This window comes from Ahaetulla prasina, chromosome 6, assembly GCF_028640845.1.
Source record: "Ahaetulla prasina isolate Xishuangbanna chromosome 6, ASM2864084v1, whole genome shotgun sequence".
In the NCBI taxonomy this organism is placed as follows: domain Eukaryota; kingdom Metazoa; phylum Chordata; class Lepidosauria; order Squamata; family Colubridae; genus Ahaetulla; species Ahaetulla prasina.
Window position 1 is genome coordinate 33,774,831 of NC_080544.1, and position 21,053 is coordinate 33,795,883.

At 36.7% G+C, this 21,053-nt stretch overlaps 1 protein-coding gene across 1 annotated transcript in view; it reads right to left on the reverse strand.

The window, feature by feature from the left end:
- PLCE1 (phospholipase C epsilon 1) overlaps positions 1-21,053 on the reverse strand; it is a 156,226-nt gene that overhangs the window by 51,053 nt on the left and 84,120 nt on the right. The window contains exons 7-10 of the mRNA XM_058189459.1: positions 13,174-13,319; positions 11,009-11,267; positions 8,811-9,025; positions 1,125-1,800 (exon numbers count right to left, since the gene is read on the reverse strand). Coding sequence (XP_058045442.1) covers positions 1,125-1,800; positions 8,811-9,025; positions 11,009-11,267; positions 13,174-13,319 — 1,296 coding nt within the window. The remainder of the gene's footprint in view (positions 1-1,124; positions 1,801-8,810; positions 9,026-11,008; positions 11,268-13,173; positions 13,320-21,053) is intronic.

Here is a 21,053-nt window from a genome sequence, read left to right on the forward strand (position 1 = left end):
AAGTTAAAAAGCAGTTAAAAGGAAGAAACAGCTGCGATCACACATTGCTCCCAGAAGCACGAAGCTGAAGCCTGAAGATGACGAATGAGACTTCGTCGAAACGTCGCCAAGACACTTCCAATTTTACACGGGAGAAAACCCGAACAACCAAAGACCTATATACAAACACCCGTTTATATATATCGCATTTCCCCGAAAATATGACCTACTCAGAAAGCAAGTCCTAGATTGATTTTTACATGTGCGCCCAACATAAGCCCTACCCACCAAAATAAGTCCTAATTAAGACCCCACCCACTCAAGGGCCGCGGTGTGGCTCAGGCTGTAAGACAGCCTGTTATTAAACACAGCTGCCTGCAATTACTGCAGGCTCGAGTCCCACCAGGCCCAAGGTTGACTCAGCCTTCCATCCTTTATAAGGTAGGTAAAATGAGGACCCAGATTGTTGGGGGGGCAATAAGTTGACTTTGTATATAAATATACAAATAGGATGAGACTATTGCCTTACACAATGTAAGCCGCCCTGAGTCTTCGGAGAAGGGCGGGATATAAATGTAAATTTAAAAAAAAAAAGGTGCACAGGTAAAAATTAAGCTAGGGTGGGGATGGGAGAGTGGAGCTGCCCTACTACTTATCTTCAGACAGTTGTAGCCAAGCCTCGCACACCTCGGCCCATTTTTTCTGTTGCTATGGCTTTCCTTTTTAAAAAAAAAGAATTTTTTTTAATTTTTATGTTGCTAAGGCTTTCCTGAAGGCCTCTGTAGCCGATAACAGAACTTCGGATCGATCCAGAGCTCTGTTATCGGCTACAGAGGCCTTTCCTAAAGGTCTTTCCTGAAGGCCTCCCTAGCTGATAACAGAGCTCTGAATCGATCCGGAGCTCTTTTATCGGCTGCAGTGGCCTTCAGGAAAGCCTTGCTGAACGAAGAAGTTCCTGAAGGCCTCTGATAGTGAAAAAGAGGCCAGGGGTGACATGCGCAAGTGAGGTGAGTCAGTGGACAACATTCCCCCCTCCCTGAAAATAAGACCTGGTGTCTTTTTTGGTGGAAAAAAATATATGACAGGATCTTATTTTGGGGAAACATGGTATTTGATAGGAAAAGGACATTTATAGTTCACTTTACCTGATAGAGGCTGACATACTGTTTCCGCAGCCACTGTAATCTTTGATCAGGAAATCTCTTCATCTTCCTTATCGCATTAATTAATTCCAGTAGTCCATGAAACAACATTTTAGCAGTATATTTTGGAGCCACAAAGTGCAGCAATTTGTTTTCAGTAGTTTGAAGTCCATATAATAATGTTATACCATTCTCTTCAAGGGCCATGTTTAAAAGGTTATTCTGGATGCATACTGCATGCATATCAATGCCGGAGTGTCCCATATACACAGCTTTCGCTGACACAAGATCTAAGCAACCCTCGACCAGTCCATTTAATCCAGTACTGCCAAGAAACTGAAATTTTCCAAGTTCAGTGTTGCTACCTAGTGTGCTAAGTTTAATTTTAGAATTTGCGCAGCAAGTAATGGTTGGCTTTGTCCATATCAGTGTGCTATTATCAGGTTGAAGCTGAAGGAAACAACGAGCTGATAAATGAGTTTCTTGATCGTAACGTATAACAGTTGCACCTTGCAACATGAACTGATGGACGTCAGCTCTGATTGACAAGACATACCAGGGAATCAGCTCTATTCCATGGCTGAAAGCTTCTTGCTGTTCTTCAGCAGCCTGCGTAGCCCATTCTTTGGACTGCTCGAATATGTCATTTTCAGAATCTGACAGCTCTCCAATGGTTAAGCTGAGTGGAAACCAAGATACAATAAGCCTTCATTTGCAAAGATCAGCATGTGACTTGTTATTTCATCATGCAATTCTGTGAAGTAATATACAGTTGTGCATGATGTCCTTGCAATGTGTTACAAGTAAAATATTTTAACGTTAATTAATGTTAAAGCTCAATGAGCTTCATTTGTAACAAAAGTGTTATTTTATAAAAAAATATATAAAATGGTAAAATTATTGCATTTATTTAAACATTTATGTTCTGCATATTTTCCAAAGCGTTCTTATGAATAAATCCTCATGTCCCCAATGTTGGTTTTGCTTTTTTAAAAAAAATAAAAATATAATAGAGTTAATAAATGTTTGTTATTTCAAGCAAATTAAAAGTATATTTAAAAAATAAGGTCTGATTAGATATAAATACAGGTAGTCCTCAACTTACAACAGTTTGTTTAGTGACCATTCAGAGTTACAGTGGTCCTGAAAAATGTGACTTATGACTGTTTTTCATAGTTACGACCTTTGCAGTATCCCCATGATCATGTGATCAAAATTCAGATGTTTGGCAACTGTTTCATATTTATGACCATTGCTGTGTCCCAGGGTCATACGATTCATGTTTTTGCAACCTTCTGACAAACAAAATCAATGGGGAAGCCAGATTCATTTAACAACCAGGTTACTAACTTATCAACTGCAGTGATTCACTTAACATCTGTGGCAAGAAAAGTTGTAAAATGGGCTAAAACTCACTTAACAAATGTCTAACTTAGCAGCAGAAATTTTGGGCTCAATTTTGGTCATAAGCTGAGGACTACTTGTACTCAAAATGTATGCATAACATTTTGTTTTTCTTGTATAACTCTTGATCATTTTAAAAAAGTGAAAAATTCGCACACGCAGTATCAAGTCTTCCCTGCTGTGGCTTAAAGAATGCAAACATGGAAAATATCTAACAAGCATACTTAAAACAGTTCAAAATTATTCAAATTAAAAATTAAAATTATTCACTGATGCCAAGGCCACAATGTCCGGCCTATATCATGTAAGTGATTGACAAATCTGTAATATGATTACATGCTTCATACATTTATAAGCCCAAAGCATCATTCTGGAAAATAGATTTCAGAAAGCACTATTTCATTATGGATTGGAAATAAAGAAATATTGCAGGTTTTTTCAAAGACTCATGACTAAACATTTTAACGATATGGAGAAATTATTCCAAGTATATTGCTGTAAAAATGTACAACTATAGAAATCAACATGTTTCATTAGTTACAACAGAGAATGACATGGTTATTTTTTTTTTATTCCACTGGAACACATCACTGCTTTGATTTCCAACAATTCTCTCATTTTGAGAATTGTTAAAAAGTCTTTAGTTTACCATAAAATAATGCTGGAGAATGAAATTTTAGGCAAATAATATTTTCAATACAATCAAAATGAATGTGTTTTGCCGCTTCATTTTACGAAAAACGGCTATGATTGAGACAGAAGAACAAGTATGAATAAAGAGAAAAAGATTTATTTATTTATTTTATTTATTTATTTTTCATATTTTTATACCGCCCTATCTCCCTAGGGACTCAGATGAATGAAGTGCTGTTTAGTAGCACTTGTTTTTAAGTGGAATTCTACCGAAACAAAGAAAAATGTATAAGAAAAAAAATCAGCCAACAGGAATGTTATTAGCAAAATCCAGCTTCTGATGTTAAGAGATATAGTATACTGCCTCCATTTTTCTGCATTCCAATGCATGAAAACATCTATTTATTTTAGGAAAAGCCTTTCAAGTTTAATACCCAAAAAATATGTTTTTTTAAAAAAACCCATAAGCTTCCATTAATAATAAGCTGATTCAACCCCCCAAAAAAGCTGTAAATTATTATAACAACAAATCCAAGGATTTTCAAACACTTTTTAGATGTCAAGAGGTGAGATGAAAGGAACAGAAGATGATTAGGCAAACAAACATCAGATATTGTTCATATGCCCAGAAAGAACTGATGCCAGATGATAATTATATTAGAAGCTCTTTTGTCAGGAAGCAAAGATGACCTCACATACATATTAAGGGAATGAGCACATTTAGAAAAAGGCATTTGTGTTTTCTGCACAAATGTAGATTAACTGAATATTAATATAATCTACATTGTTTAGAATTATATGAGGACAGGTTGTTTATGTTTCTTTTCACAGCTGGGATGCCCTGTAAATATAGACAAAGATGAACTATAGTCTTTACAATGCTTCACCATCATTTCCTCTTCCTCCTTTTATTGCCTCTAGTAATCAAGAAACATAGGATGATTACTTGTAATTAGTGTTCTTCAAGTTTTCTTCATTTATGTATTTATATCCATGGCTTAGCATGTCTACAAATTTTTGCTAAAAACGACTTCAAACTGTGCAAGTCACCACTTTTTATTTATGTTCAAAATCATTTGTCCTCCAGTTCCTAGAACCATTCCATACCTACTTCAAATAAAGGAAAAACTACCACTTTACTAAAGAGAAGGTGGAGAAAGTATGTGAAGGACCAGATGACCATTCAAAACAATCCACAAGAGTTTGTGGCAAGTAATCGCTGTTAGCCTTCATAAACTCTTTGCACCAACCTACGAGGGAATAATTGTTTACCTTAAGTTATTTATTTATTCAAATTCATTGTAGCTGCCCAACTCCAATGGACTTATTAGTCCATTTAAGTTGTAAAATACAGCACTGCAAAGAACCCATCCAGAAGTAAGAGTATTTCAAGCAAAATATAGAACTTATACCACCATAAAACAAACCTTTTTTTAAAAAAAAAAAAGCGATAAAACTCTGGGCTTGAAATCTCAAAAAAAAAAAATCCCTAATCAAAGCAAACAAGTAAAATGATGCATGATTTACATGTAAAACAATGTAATAAAGCTGATTTCTAGTCAGTTCTTCCGTTGGTCCGTTTTGAAGACAATTCCAACAGTACTGGTTCTGACTGGTCTGTCTCTGAGCCAGATGTCATTAATGCCACATGGTAGTTTATACCAGTCAAATGGTCTTTCTTTATATGTTTTTAGTAGCTTTAAAAGGGTTTGCCTTTACAGCCACTTCTAATGATTAATTTGTTACTGCTTGCTTATAATGCTTCTTTTCAGTGTTGAGGTTACCGAGATTTTACTCTGATTTTGGCCATCTCCAAATATAAACATACTTTCTGCAGTTCTTATGCTTTATTTTGAAGACGTCTGATGTATACCGTCGGTTTCACTGGACTGATCATATTAAAGTAGTGTTTCATCTCTCCCATCCCAATCCCTTTCCTGAATACAATGATAGTTATGAACAGGAATGCAAGAGTTTCACACACCAAGAGCTACAAGGACTATAAAACTATACAACTCCTCCCCCAAAGATTGCGGGCCTACACAATATACTCCAAAAACTACCACACTTGTTGCTGACTTTCCTATGATAATATAATTCCTTTCTATCTGTGAACTAAACTATTTTTCCCTCCTAGAGCAATAATTTGGGTATTATTTGTTAAAAGGTTGACAATTTCTTTGGGTGAACAATTTATTGTTCACATATTACCATATACAGTCGTAGCTCAGAACTCATCGTTAATTGGTTCCAGCAGGTGGGATGAGTACCAAAAATGAGTACCAAACAAATTTTTCCCATAAGGAATAATATAGTGAGTCACAAGGCAACTGCCACTAACAAGTTCTGGCTTGTCCAGTACCAAACAATGTGTGCTGGGACAAAATTTTCACATCAAACTGTGGTTGAGGGCCAAATTCAATGCGTTTCAAAGCAGTTGAGTACCAACTGTTGTACATGTATTTTTTTTTAAAAAAAACTGGTTACCTGCAGATAGATCACCCATCTATACGCAATGTGTCCCTTCTACATTGTAAGGAAATATAGACAGAATCAAGGAGAAAAGTTAATTTTAAAATTGCATTAAAATTGCCATGTCTACATGCTCACAAGTCACATTTCTAGGGCAATGGCAGGGAGAAGGAAAGATGGAGACTGCCTCCGCCAACTTCAAAGCCACAACCAAAAACCTGACAAAATTATTGCTGTGAGTATTTCTGTCTAAATAGATTATCCCTGTTAACAGGAACAACAACAGAAAAGAGGATGAAACATGAACTGATGATTCAGAGATGGTGACATCTGCCTGCTCTGTGAACTTGGATGAATAAGCACATAAAAAGGTCCCCTGGAAGCAATCTTTCTCTTTTGTAAATGTAATTATTTTATAATTTGATTATAATTATATGGCAGAATTGCCTTGCAAGAACACCAGAAGGTTTATTTTAGTTGTTCACTACAAGATGGGCAGCAAATAAAGTCAATAAATGAATAAATGCATTTCATGAAATAATTTGATAGCTGTGCGCTTTGATACCCATAACCCTTGGAATTTAATGCTACCTGGGATAGATAACATTAGATGTTACCTAGATGTTTAATGTTACCTGAGATAGAGAGAGAGAGAGAGAGAGAGAGAGAGAGAGAGAGAGAGAGAGAGAGAGAGAGAGGCAGGCAGGCAGGCAGGCAGACAGACAGACAGACAGACAGACAATGATTCCTGTTCAAAGAAGATCATAACATCAGTAGCACTTTATGGATTTAGAATAAAGTTAGGCTGACAGATAGTAACTTGCGCAGACCACCCAGTGGATTTCACAGAACTGTTGTTCTTGGGTCATACGCCTAGGAGAAATGTTATCTCTCTATATCACAGCTGTCAACTCTCAATTCACCAGGAAAAGAGAAATAATAGCGGTTATAACTTTTCTTGGGGATATAGTTGAAGCAGTGTAGTCTAAAAAAGTTTTCATTGCTCTCTCAGAACGTTCATTTAAGTGCATGGTGTTCTGGACTCAGCTGTTTTCTCACCACACACAGAGAATTGGGAGATCCGAGAACAGAGAATAACAACCTTCCCATATGTCACAATGAAAACAACACCTGTGCTGAATGGCTGTGCTCTAGTGTGAATATTCAAAGAGTTTACTAGCTCTGATAAGCGCTTCCTAAAATAATTCGAGAATCTCAGATAACATGTCCTTAAAAGTAATGGGATTAGGAACAATAATAAATACCCTTTATTTTGACTGAGTTAGAATGCAATTCCAGCAGGATACAATGTTCTAAGCTAAGATCAACAGAGGTGGCATGATGTTATTCCTGGCATCGCTGACTTATGTCCTAGCTGCATCTGTAGGCTGCTTAAAGTTTCATGTACAAGATGAAATAATTTTGCCTGAAAGTAATTGCATCATGAGGAAATATAAAACTTAAAGAGAAAGATTCCAAGAATCTTAGAACCACAATTCCACACATAATTCTTGACAAAAGGGGGCCGGGATAGCTCAGGCAATAGAGAAGCCTGTTATTAGAACACAAAGCCTGCAATTACTGCAGGTTCGAGCCCGGCCCAAGGTTGACTCAGCCTTCTACCCTTTATAAGGTAGGTAAAATGAGGACCCAGATTGTTGGGGGGGCAATAAGTTGACTTTGTAAAAAATATACAAATAGAATGAGACTATTGCCTTATACATTGTAAGCCGCCCTGAGTCTTCGGAGAAGGGCGGGGTATAAATGTAAACAAAAAAAAAAAAGGACTGGATCTAGAAGAAGTTCAAGTACACCCTTTTTTTAAGTTACGTATTCTCAAATTACAACTGGGAATATACATTTTTAAATGACATATTCAGCTCAGCTGAATGTAATGCTAAAGATCAAAGTATAATTTAGTGTTTTAAAAATGCCTCCCTATTCATACCATCTCTTTTCCTCTTCTGAGGCTAAGTTCAGAATTTTTTTGCTTTCATTTTAAAGTAACTGTAATTTACTACCGGTATAATATCCAGGCTTCAAAAATAAAAGCTACATTAATGTCCTTGAGCTCAACTTGTGATTGAAGGGACATGCAGTTTTCATGGCAACAATACAAATTTATTTATTTATTTCTTCTTTCTTTATCAAATTTAGATATCACCCATCCTACTATCTAGGTGACTCTGGTCTCCCATTGCTTTGTTCTGGGCTGTTCTCTCTGTTTCCTAAATTAGCCCACAGCCCTGGTATTTCTTAGTGGTCTCTCATCTAAGAGAGATAGAGGCATTTCTTAGTGATCTCTCATCATATACTTAATTCAGTTGCTTTATGGCTCTGCTAGAGCCGAGGAAGAAAGGTAGAAACCTATTATTTTCTGAGCCTTGATGGTTCTAAACAAGGAATTAGTTATATCTTCCCCTTCCAAAGGGCTCTTTCTTAATAACAAAAAAAGATGAAAAAATATGCAAGAGTTTTAGAAAAGGAGAGAATGCCATTAATATTCCCTGTAAATTTCCCCAAATAACAAGAACTGGAACCACACAAGGAAAGCTACAACTGGAAGCAGAAAAACACTCAACCTTGAAGTAGTTGAACATCATGAGCATCATGATTTGATCAGTCCTTTAAAATACTGGGATACTCTATTCCCGTGTCTAAAAGTAGACAAACTAGGAGACAGAAGTGGGCATCATCTTTTAGAGGGATCTGAAGTTCACAGCTAAGAATTTTGTCCACATGCCTTCTCAGGCCTCAAATACCTCCATGCTCAGTCATGATTTAGAGAGATTTCTGATGATGGTTGACAATATAATCACATTTAAAAATTTAAGATGTCATTACTTAATGATGATATCGCTGTAGGAAAAAAGATAAGTAGAAATATAAGAAAAGTACAAATGGGAGTTGTAACAACGCTTCATGTCTATGAAATTCATCCTTATCGAGTTGAATTTTGTGGGTATATATATTCTTACAAATTTCAAGGGTTCCCCTTCTTTCAATTTTTCTATATTGTATAAGGATGATGCCATTTTGAGTACCTCAGGGTCATGACTGACTGGACATTTTTAGACAATTATTCGAGCTATGCTTTATATTTAAAATTTACAATAAATTTTTAAATGCTATAATTTAAAGATATAAATAAATTACTTTTTTTTTTAAAAAAAACCTTACTGATAGCGAGTTTTGTCCTTCAAAGAATTTTTTCTGGAATTTCCACCTTCATATTCAATAAAGTTATCTTCTCCATCTTCTGACTCCAAGCTTCGGTTACAGCTTCGAATTGTTTGAAATATGTAATTAGCCATAGATTCTTTTTCTATATCATGTAGACCATCTTGCCCTATCCTTTGCAAATAATTATCTTGACCACTGTATTCTGCAACAAACTAAAAAAAAGAAGATACAGTACTAAGTATTGACTTTATAATTATTCAGAGCTAAAGATTATTATACAAAAATATATATTTTAAACATCTTAGGGCTACTTCCTAAACCAGGTAACATAGATTATCCAGTAATGTTTCTGGACAACTGGAATCCCATTAAATCTACTACCAGCTCAAAGTTCACTCACCCTTCCATTCTTCCGAGGTCGGTAAAATGAGGACACAGATTGTTGAGGGCAATATGTTGATACTGTAAACTGCTCAGAGAGTGCTATAAAGCACTGTGGAGCGGTATATAAGTCTAAATGCTATTGGAAATGAATGGGGTCTATTCTATTCTATAAATAGGGATAGACTTTCAATGGGAATACATTTTGCCTCATACCAAAATGTACTTGCATGCCTGGAATGTCTACCATTAATTTTGCTTTGCCACTTCAATTCAGCTCACAGAACAGTCTCTGTTCTTGATAACACTGATATTGCTGTTATGGTAAATTTGAAAGGGCATTTATTTGGAAATAATGACAAAAGCAGAGTATTTCACTGTGGAACACGGGAATGTATTTATTGCATTTTTGCTAATTTAGAAACCAAGGAAGGATCCAAGAAACTACAGCAGCAAATCCATAAGCCTAAAGGAGTTTGGCTGGTGTTTTTTTTTTCTCCCATTAACTGTATTCTTTAAGGAGACACATTGTTACCTAAGCCATCCAACGAAGTATTTAAAAAATCTAGTAGGAAACTGTTGTGTATAAGAACTTAAGCAGATCTTAAGGATTACATTGAATGTGTGAGTATGTGCATGTGAGAGAGACATTTAATAACCTTACTAATTAATTCTTGTTTGGCAATGTGAATTTCCACAGACTTACATAGAAGAAAGGATGGTTTTTGCCATTTAACCTCAGTAATTCTAGAACAGGATAACCCAAGTATTCCTTTTATTTATTAATTAAAGCTATTTATAGGGCCACCAATCTTGTAATTGCAACTCAGGTTAGCTCACAACACCTTAGCATTAAAAAGAATATCAACATAAAACACCATTGTTGTTGCAACAATGCACAGGCCACTTAATCTTCCAACTCCCATGCTCTGGAGCACCTCCAGTTTTAATGCTTTGTGAAAAGCTTGCAGCTCCATATATAGTATTTAAGGGAAGACCCATATAGAGTACATTGCAGTTGGGAAGTAACTGAAGTGTGAGGGATGATGAGCAGTGCAACTCAGTCCAGGAAGGAATGTAGCTGGCACACAAAATTAAGTTGTATGACCATGTCCTTCATGTACTGTAGATGTTAAATAGGACAGTGGAGAATGTTATGTCCTGGTGGACTCCACAGACAATGGGTCATGTGCTGGATCTCTCCCATCCCACCTCTGCCAGAGGTCATCCACAAGTGCAATCAACGCTGTTTCAGTTGCATACCTAAGCACGAAACCTAGTTGATGAGAATGTCCAGGATTCCCTGAGACTGTAACACAACCACATTCTCAACAAACATCTCTAAGAAGTGAAGATTGGTGATGGCACAAAAATTATCCAAAATAGTTGATGGCTTCTTGAGGGATGGGTAGACCAGAGCCTATGAGAAAGCAGCAGTGAGACAACCTCCTTTATCAAGGATGATCCACCAGGATCAAACCACAGATGGTCTCCTAGAATACCCTTAGTTAACCAGGAGAAAAAACAAGGGTCCAACGCAGAGGTGACTGAACTCTCTCCACTTCATCAGGACCATCCTAATCAAACTGCCCCAATTATAACCAGTGTGCTTTGGTCATTCCATGGAATCTGCCTTAGTTCAGGTTGGAGAGAACCTGGGCAATTTATCTAGCAGATGACTTGAATACTTATCAGATAAAATATTATTGCAATTGTAAATGCTTCAATCAATCAATCTTTGCAATTACACACACACACACTTATAAGGAAATATAACAACTCTCTTAGATAAGATTGCTCACAGATTAAATTACCTCCAGTGTTTCATCCTGAGAATTATATTGAGGACAAAGTCTGATGAGGCTTGCAGCCCCATCCAAAACTTCATAGAGCTCTTTTAAAAATACACCACAAAAAGGAACTACTTTACAGCCAGGGATATTGAGAGCCCTGTTGACAACTTTTCTATATTCAAAAGATGATTCATGTTGTGCCATAGCATCTTTCAAGCTGCGCATTGTTTCAATATCAGATTGGTCCATGAACTGCCACATTTTTAAAACTTTTCTTGACCTATTTGGAAAATATAAGAAAGTTTACTAGCTTGTTTGTACATATCTTGTTAGCAGCAATAACAAATAATGTCACAATGCAGGTATGAAAGTATCATTGCTGTTGTACAATTACAATTGCACAATTAATCATGTTAGCCATGTTAAATTCCCAAAGGATATGCCTGTTTTATTTCTTTGAGGACAGGGTTCTGCCTGGGACATGTGTGCTTTGATTTAGTCTTAGTGTGGTCTGGTAATATAAGTCCCTCACAATCATTTAGATGTACATCAGGCCTGTCAAACTGGTGGCCCACAGGCCGGATACAATCTTTGTAGGCCATGCCCACCCCGGCTCCGCAAAGACAAAGAACATCACGATACAGCCCATGATGTGATTGGGTTTGACACCCGATGTACATGTTCTAAATCAGAGTTCCTCAAAATTTTGCAGACCAGCTTTGTGGACCATAGGGGGAAGAGGATGGCTCCCGCAAGGCTGCCACTCACGCAAATGGAGCACGCACGGCCATACTTGCTTACTGATCGTGTGCTCACTTGCTGGTCGTTTCCATGGCCTAGTTGCCATTGCCTGGTCCACAGGTTGGGGACCCTTGCTCTATATACAGGTAGTTCTTGACTTACAACAGTTCATTTAGTCACCGTTCAAAGTTACAAGGGCACTAAAAAAGTGACACATGACTAATTTCCAAACTTAAGATAGTTGCAGCATCTCCATGGTCATGTGATCAAAATTCAGACACTTAGCAACTGACTTTATTTATGACGGTCACCTTTTGCAACCTTCTGGCAAGCAAACTCAATGGGGAAGTCAGATTCATTGGACAACTTGTTACTAACTTAGCAACTGCAGTGATTCACTTAATAACTGTGGCAAGGAAGATCATAAAATGAGGCAAAATTCACTTAAAATTGTCTCACTTAACAACAGAAATCCGTTCCATTGTAATCATAAGCTGAGGATTACCTGTATATAAGGAGAATGAGTAGATAATTCCTGATTTACTCTCATCTTACTCAGTTAATTCTATGTACAAGGACACTTGAATTAAATATGTGCTAAAAGTAAAAACCGATAAGCCAACAGCAGAAGGAAGACTGTGTTTAATGTAGACTATGTACTGTAAGCATGTCAGATTAGATTCATCAGCACATAATTTCATTAAATCATATGCATCATTATTACAAACCAGAAGGAAAAAATCCTCTTCAAATAGAGAACACGTGATCAAAATGCTATGAAGTATTATGATAAATGGATAGAATGAAGAAACTACAAATATTTTCAAATAGAAGGCTTTCTTTGTACACGGCCATACAGCTTAGATCTTGCCTCTGCCCTGTCACATCAAGCTACTTTTATTTTCCAAGGTGCTTATTTTATTGAGTACAAATGAGAGAAGATATGGATGCATGAGAAATCATGAATAATAGTGAAAAATGGAGCAAGGATTTTTAACATGATAGATTTGATAAGATATATTCTAAATTTATCTAAAGTATGCTTTTCCTTCAGGGTGGTATCTTGTACTTTTTCTTAACTACGTTTAAATGTGGTACTAAGAGATTGAAAAGTCGTCTCATCCCACCCCCCCACCCCTCCCACCCGTTTTCCTTGTTTATTTTTCCGTAAGATAAATGAGGTCCCTTGAGTTTTCTGAAAAAAGACCTGTCTTTTAAACAATATAACCTCTGTCATCCATCTTATTCAATTCTGTCAAAACATTTATAATCATAAACTCAGGGGATGAGGATAAAGGATGCAATTTAACAGAACATTCAACACAATGACTGATGGAGTGATGTTCACCATTTATTTATTTTTAAATGGACAAGTGGTATATAACAGATGCTGTAACGTAATCTATCCCTGAGTTGCCATCATTTCAAGAATGAGCTTCAAGTACCTGAGGCCTGCCAAGAATTCCATTACACCATTGTAGTTGCCCATGTTCCAGCAGCATTTTGCCACATGTATTACATGAGAAAAAACTTCTCGCTTTTCCTCCATAGAACCTGCGGTCAGAATCAGCCATGTCACCCAAGAGCTTACCTTATTAAAAACAGGAAAAAAGCAGGAAACATTATTGTATTTTTTAAATTGTTATTCCCCCTCCCTCCCCAAAAAAAGTTTCATTTTGTTTTTCAAGTGAATTGTATAACTCATATGTCATATTAAAGGTGGAAAAAATTCTGAAATAATTTATCTTGGTCTGATTTTTTTTTACATCTCAAAAACCTGACATTTTAATAGGGGTGTATGAACTTTTTATATAATCACGATAACATTATTATTGGGGTGCATAACACCATGTAATATATTTGTGTACAGAATCCAGAAATCAATATTTTAGCTGTTCCTAAGTAATTTTACTGTCATGGTCAATATATGTAAAACTAGTGTTGGAAGAAATATCCTTCTGGGTTCAGTTCCAGGTGGGGAAAAAGACATTGGAAACATGGAGATTGCCTGAAAAGATGGTTTAATGGTGGACAGGAATCACATGACTTGATTTCCTGAACAGAAAGGGTGTTCACATGCTTCAAGGTGTTGGGTGAAGAATCAAAGTGAGGAAAGAAAAAGAAGAGATCCAAGAGTGCCTGAGTTTATACCCACCTTAGTGTTTTCTGTTTCTGTATAAGAAATGTATCCTGATTGATTGTCAAACTCCCAAGTGGTCTAGGGGTCTTAGCTAACTTTGTAGGTTGTCTCTGAAGCTCGCTTGAGTCTTGCCATGTGGTGAGTTTCTGTTGCTAGATGGGTCCTATTGTGTTGCAGATGATGGCCCATTGATGAAGGTGTGGGGGAATGAGTTTCTGCCTCTGGCCCACTGATAAAGGTGGGGGGAGGCAGGGAGCTGCTTTGTCTTTAAAATATGTTTCTCCATTTCTCATCCAGGGAAATGTAATATTCTGCCTTTTTAATATTTCCTAAAATATTTCATTCTTCTAGGAGAGGGGTGGGTGCTAACTTCCTACACTAGCTATGACTGACTTAAAACTAACCTTAAAACTAACCTTCCTAAATCTTCCCAAAATCCCCAAAGCTTTAACCAAAAACTATCTACTATTGACCTCACCCCATTCCTAAGAGGTCTGTAAGGGGCGTGCATAAGAGCACCAGCGTGCCTACCGTTCCTGTCCCAACGTTCCCTTTGATTGTATCCAATTCATATAGTTTTTTATACTTATGCTTATATATATGCTTATATATCGTATAGTTATTTCATGCTTATGCTTACATATACTGTTGTGACAAATAAAATAAATAAATAAATAAAAACCTTTTTATACAATGTGGAAACACAATGATAGATTGCTAATTTTAAAGAAAAACACTAAAGCCGAATGTTTAGTAAAATTTTATAACTATAAAGTTTTTAAATAATAAAACTTTTTTCTATTACAAAGTCATGTTCTTTCTTTAAACCATATTTTAAAATGGAATTTTACTTCACATCATTTGTAAGAAAAGTATGAATGTAATTTCCCCTCACCACCATCATTTTATATACGGTACATATCATTTATCGCTATAAATATTTTTAAAAATAAATTCCAGAAATAATTTTAAATAATTAAAACTCTCAGAACGCTTCCTATGTTGCCAAACATGTAAACACATCTACTTTAATTTGGTCTAACTTGTATTCCCAATATGACTTCATTGGTAAATTCCATATTAGGTTCATTGAGAGTACTCATTTCAACATAATTTGTTTGAGGGTTCAAACCTGAACAATTATCTAACACTTAGAAAATGCAGTTCACTTTCCCACAACATTAATTGAAAGAAAAAGAAAAACAGAAATATAGAAACACCATATTTCACATGGAAACATAATTCAAACCAACTGGACTATTTTATAGTGAGATTCCCAAGAGTTTTGTTTTTTCCCATTGTATAAACACTTATCAACATGAGATAATAAATGCAATCTTTTTTCCCTCCTCCATTAAGTTTTCTTCTTCTTGGCTCCTGAAGGATTTATAATTTATGTTTACTGACATTCTTTCAGTAAGAATGAGAGCTTCACATGAATTTCATCATCTTTTAACAGTTAAGATTTAAAGACATATAGCAAACTTGGCTACAAGAAAGTACTAAAGTAACTAAAAGCTATTTATAAAGGGAGAAAATTACCCTGTAAAAAAAATCAAAAATTGTATTTGCAACAAATGGTCTTTCTGGTCTTGGAACAGAAGCAAACTTGGGCCAGATTAAGGAAATTCCAAGGGAATACTAGGGCACGAGATTAAACTGCATTTTTGAATACCATCTTGGAAAAATGACACTTTTTTATTGTTGATAAGATAACTGTACAAGAAATCCTTGACTTACAACCATTCATTTAGTGACCATTCGAAGTTACAATGGCACCAAAAGTGACTTATGATCTTTTTTCACACTTATGACCATTGCAGCAATCCCATGGTCATATGATCAAAATTCAGATGCTTTGCAATTGGCTCTTATTTATGACAGTTGCATGATGCAGGTGAAGAAGGAGAGTGCAAAAGTTGGCTTGAAACTCAACATTAAGAAAACTAAGATCATGGCATTCGGTCCTCTCAATTCCTGGCAAATAGATGGGGAAGAAATAGAGGTAGTGACAGATTTTATTTTCCTGGGCTCCAAGATCACTGCAGATGGGAACTGCAGGCAAGAAATTAAAAGACGCTTGCTCCTGGGAAGGAAAGCTATGGCAAATCTAGACAGCGTACTAAAAAACAGAGACATCATCCTGCCAACAAAAGTGCATATAGTTAAGGCTGTGGTTTTCCCAGTTACAATGTGTGGTTGTGAAAGTTGGACCATAAAAAAGGCTGAGCGCCAAAGAATTGAGGCCTTTGAACTCTGATGCTGGAGAAGACTCCTGCGAGTCCCTTAGACTGCAAAACGATCAAACCGGTCAGTCCTAGAGGAGATCAACCGGCTCTCTAGAAGGCCAGATCCTGAAGATGAAATTCAAATACTTTGGCCACCTAATGAGAAGGAAGGACTCACTGGAGAAGAGCCCAATGCTGGGAAAGATTGAGGGCAAAAGAAGAAGGGGATGGCAGAGAACGAGGTGGCTGGATGGAGTCACTGAAGCAGTAGGCATGAGCTTAAATGGACTCCAGAGTATGGTAGAGGACAGGAAGGCCTGGAGGAACGTTGTCCATGGGGTTCTGATGGGTCAGACACGACTTCGCAACTAACAACAAATGATGGTTGCAGCGTCCCAGGGTCATGTGATGACATTTTGCATATTTTTGACAAAAAAAGTCAATGGGGAAGCCAGATTCACTTCACAGCCGTGTTACTAGCTTAACAACTATAGTGGTTCACTTAACAAGTATGGCAAGAAAAGTTTTAAAATGGAGCAAAACTCACTTAACAAATTTTGCTTAGCAGTGGAAATTTGGAACTCAATTGTGATCATATGTTGAAGGCTACCTGTATAGACCAAATTGTATAGGCACTACTAGACAAACTTGCCGCAGAGGGGATATTATGAGCATTAATATTAACATTATTGTTAGGAATTGCAATACTCCTACTTCGGTATACAGGAGTAGACAGCACCCACAAGTCACTACTACAAGACAGAGATGATGTGATCGTTTATCGAAAGGCTTCATATTGCAACTCTATCACTTCTCACAACTGATAATCCTCGACTTATGGCCACTTTAGGACCAGCAAGGTGGTTGTTAAATGGGTTGTTTTTGATTTTATGGCTTTTCCCCCACAGTTACTAAGCGAGTAACTGCTGTTTATTTATTTATCTAGAAAATTTATACTGCCGCCTACTTACACATGGCGACTCAAGGCAGCTTATAGGACATAAAAGCACAATATAAAAGAAATAAAAATAATAAAAAATAAAAATAATAAAATAATAACACCCCACCCCACCTCGGCGACAACGCACATTAATTAACCAAGCATTTAAGTTAAGTGAATCATGCGGTTGTTTAGGGAATTCAGCTTCTTCCTCCATTGACTTTGCTTGTTGCAAGACAATTAGGAAGGTGCAAGTTGCTAAGCGACCGGATTTTTGATCGCTTGACTGTGGGGATGTTGCGACTCCTCGTAAGTGCAAGGATCCATTATAAGTCACTTTTAACAATGCCATTGTAACTTCAAATGAATGGTTGTAAGTTGAGGATGACCTGTCCACGTTGTTTATCTGAGGATTGTTCTATCAGGATCTTCAACAGCAATTCTACTGAATTGCATCAGAAGACACATCAGAAGAAGGTCCTGCACATAACACAGCATAATCATTTTGTTCTTTACTTACAATATTTGGGTTTTTTCCTCCCTGGTGTTGTGGTATTCTATTTTTTTTTTTTGTTATGCTGCTGTGCCCTGCGTTTAAATCAAATCAATTAAATTAAATTATTTGAATTAAATCAAATCACAAAATCTTCTGCTACTGGAAGTGTCAACAGAGGTTGCAGAGGAAGTCCAGGGCACTGCGAAGAGAGGCAATGTGGCCATTTCACATTTAGAAGCAAGGAGATAGGTTGCTTCGAAAATCTGCTTAAATGGGCACACTGCATGATATTTCAGCAAAACCAAGCAGTCCTTCAAAGTTTCGTACAAGAAAAAACACTAAACTAATTTCTTATGCAGGCAATGGTTTGCTTACAATCTTAAAAGGAAAGTTAGAGCTATATAGGGAAACAGAAACGCACGCACAAAAAATCAGACACGTTTGCAGCGAAGTAGAAGGATAGGAAATCACACTACATTTTCATCTACTTTTTGCATCAAATCAATACTTATCACAGTCAATAACTAATACAAAATAAATAGAACTCTAAAGATAAATCTAAAAGGGAAAGACATGTGACAGTGTAAATATAAAATAATTATAACTAAAAGCAATTTTAAAAGTAAAACACTTCCCTTAATATACAAGAAGTTTGGGGCTCAAAAATAAACAAAATATTCAATGTGCTAGAGAAAGAAAGAGAATGAATGAAGAAGGCAATGACAAACACTGACAAGACTGTGTAGGATAAGAACATTTAATTGGCAAAAGACTAGAATAGTTAAATAATCCTCTGTCCACTGGTAATGCGTTATTGTGTAAGCTAAAAACCCAAAACAAGACAGCATTAGAGTATCAGGGACTAGGGAAAAAAACAACAACAATCAAGCAGTCCTAAGCTACATAAGGGCTTCAAGTGATGACCAGAAAGCAGAAACTCACATACTTGGTTGTGTGATGTGAATGGAGAACGGACTAGAAAAAAAGGAAATGAGGTAATTTGGGTGGGTTTCACTGAGTTTTTCGAACTCCTTTTGAATGGCTGGAAGGAGAGAATACTGATTGGGTGACTGGGGAATTCCGGGAGTTGAAGTCCTCCAGGCTTAAAGTTGCCAAGGTTGGAGACCCAAGGTTGGATCACTCGATTCTCACCAACCTGGAGAGCAGAATGTTTTTCAAAGAGAAAATAGAATCGAGCAACTGCCTTATTGACATGTGAATCAATTAACTGTAGTTTGTAATTCCCCCACAAATATCATTATCTGATAAGAAATCTCTCCAAAATCATTAGGACATATCCATAAATGCCTTGCCAACACATAAAAGCAAAACGATCAAGTGAACTGGTTACCCACAGATGGACTTTAACTTACGACCATCCGTTTAACTCTGGGTGAAAGTTACAAAAGCCTTGGAAAAAAGGAATTTGCAGCCTAGACTCACACTTACAACCATCACACCACCCCTGCATTCAATGTAAAAGAGCAGAGGTCCCCATGGACCGGCACTGGGCCACGGCATGTCAGCAACTGGGCTATGCACACAAGCGAAGCCCCCATCCACGGGATGCAGGCAGCATGTGAAACCACGCCCCTTCTGATCCACATAAAAACCTTTCTCCATGGAACCGGTCCCTGGGGCCCAAAAGGGGGCCATTGTAATAGAGTTTTGCAGTGTTTTGGGTTCAGTTTCAAAAAAGCGCTTCAGACTGTACACAGTTCATATATGGCACCTCTCTGAGATACTCAAGCAATTGTGCCCTTTGTCAGAAGTTCGTAGTAGCTTCAGAGGGCAGTCACAAAATCCTGGAAATCAGAAAAGTCAAAGCTGCCTTAAAATGTTGCAGACAGGCGCTGTGTCTGTTCTCTCATACACTCCAAAATACCTCTGGATAGTGAATTTGAAATACTGCACAGCATAATAATTAGAAAACATACACAATTTCCAAACAGATCTTAATTGGAAACAAATGTAATTTAACAAATACAATAAAACAGATTATTAAGCAGTATCAGCCTAAACAGAGTTGAGAGGTTTGTGTCATATTTCATCCCTAGTACAAGTAACACATAGCTACAGAATTATTCAGAGATTAAACTCTATACAACATAGTTTTTGACAGTTGTCCTGGTAACATAAACAGAAGCTTGTCTGGCTTCCAGCAGGAAAGGCCATACAGAACCATTAAGAACTTTCAGAATGTTTGAAAAGTAACAATAGAGAGCATGGAAAAGCAATATTTTACACTTTTACATCTGAATGACTAAGCAATTAATATCAAGAAATGTGATTAAGCAGAATCCACTTTATTTGGGAAATTAAAGCGAAAGAAGACTCTGTAAATAAGCAGATCCTCATTACAGAAGTTTCTAAACCCATGATAAGTTATTCTAAAATTCCCATTTCTTTAGACTTTCAAATATGATTGAACAGCGTATTGATTTTGGATGCAGAAGCTGCTCTGAACATGGTCCATGAGGCATATTCCAGAAATTTAACCATGCATATGATTGTATCCTAAAATCTGAAATCTTTGCAGGAAGGGTGAAAGAAAAATCAAAATGGCAACTGTGACTGTGTAATAAAAAACACAAATCCTTTTTGTGTTCGTTATGTGTGGCAACATGGGACTGTGTTCTGATCACATCTTCACAGCACAGGAGATGAACTTGTGGCCTTAAGAGCCATAAATAATCTTAAATAGTAGATTAAGCATTAGGTATACATATATTCATACACACAGAGGCACATAATGCTTTAGTTACGTATTGCTTTCATATCTCCCTGCAATCAAAACTCCTGTGGTACAGGGAAAAAAATCATGTACTTCCTACCCAAATACTAGCTTGGTTGGTTGGAGGATGTTTTAGACCAGGGGTATCAAACTCGCGGGCCACAGGCCGTATGCATTACGTGCTGGCCACGCCCACCCATTTTAGCGGAGAAATCACAATACGTCACGTGACAACAACGTGACGATGCGAGTTTGACACCCCTGTTATAGACGCTTCTCTGATAAACTCAGTTTCACTGGGAGCCACTTGTACTGTATTAACTGGTTGGAATGGGTTTTTTTTAATTACAAATACATATTGTATTTTCATTCTTCGTAGCTGCCCAAAATCAGTGAGATGGGTGGCCATATAAATCTAAATAAATAAACATTTTTATAAAATCTAATAAACTTAAAACACTGAGTTCCTACCAAAGTAATTAATATAAGCTTATTTTTAAGTATAACAACAAAATTACATTAGATTTTTAAGATTAGAAGTTGAGATTTTCTATAGAATTCTAGAATTTCTAGAAGCCCAGTTGCCCTGACTCAACTTCCAGGCAACTCTGTCTGGATGATTGAGATTTTCGTTGACATCTAGAATTTCTAATGAATTATAATTATAGCTCTATGGTTTAATAAAAATTAATTATGGAGAACAGTTTTAACACATGTTTGTGAACTTAGTAGTTATGTCACTAAAACACCTCTCTTAGAAAAAAATCTGCAACTAGCAAAAGGGAAA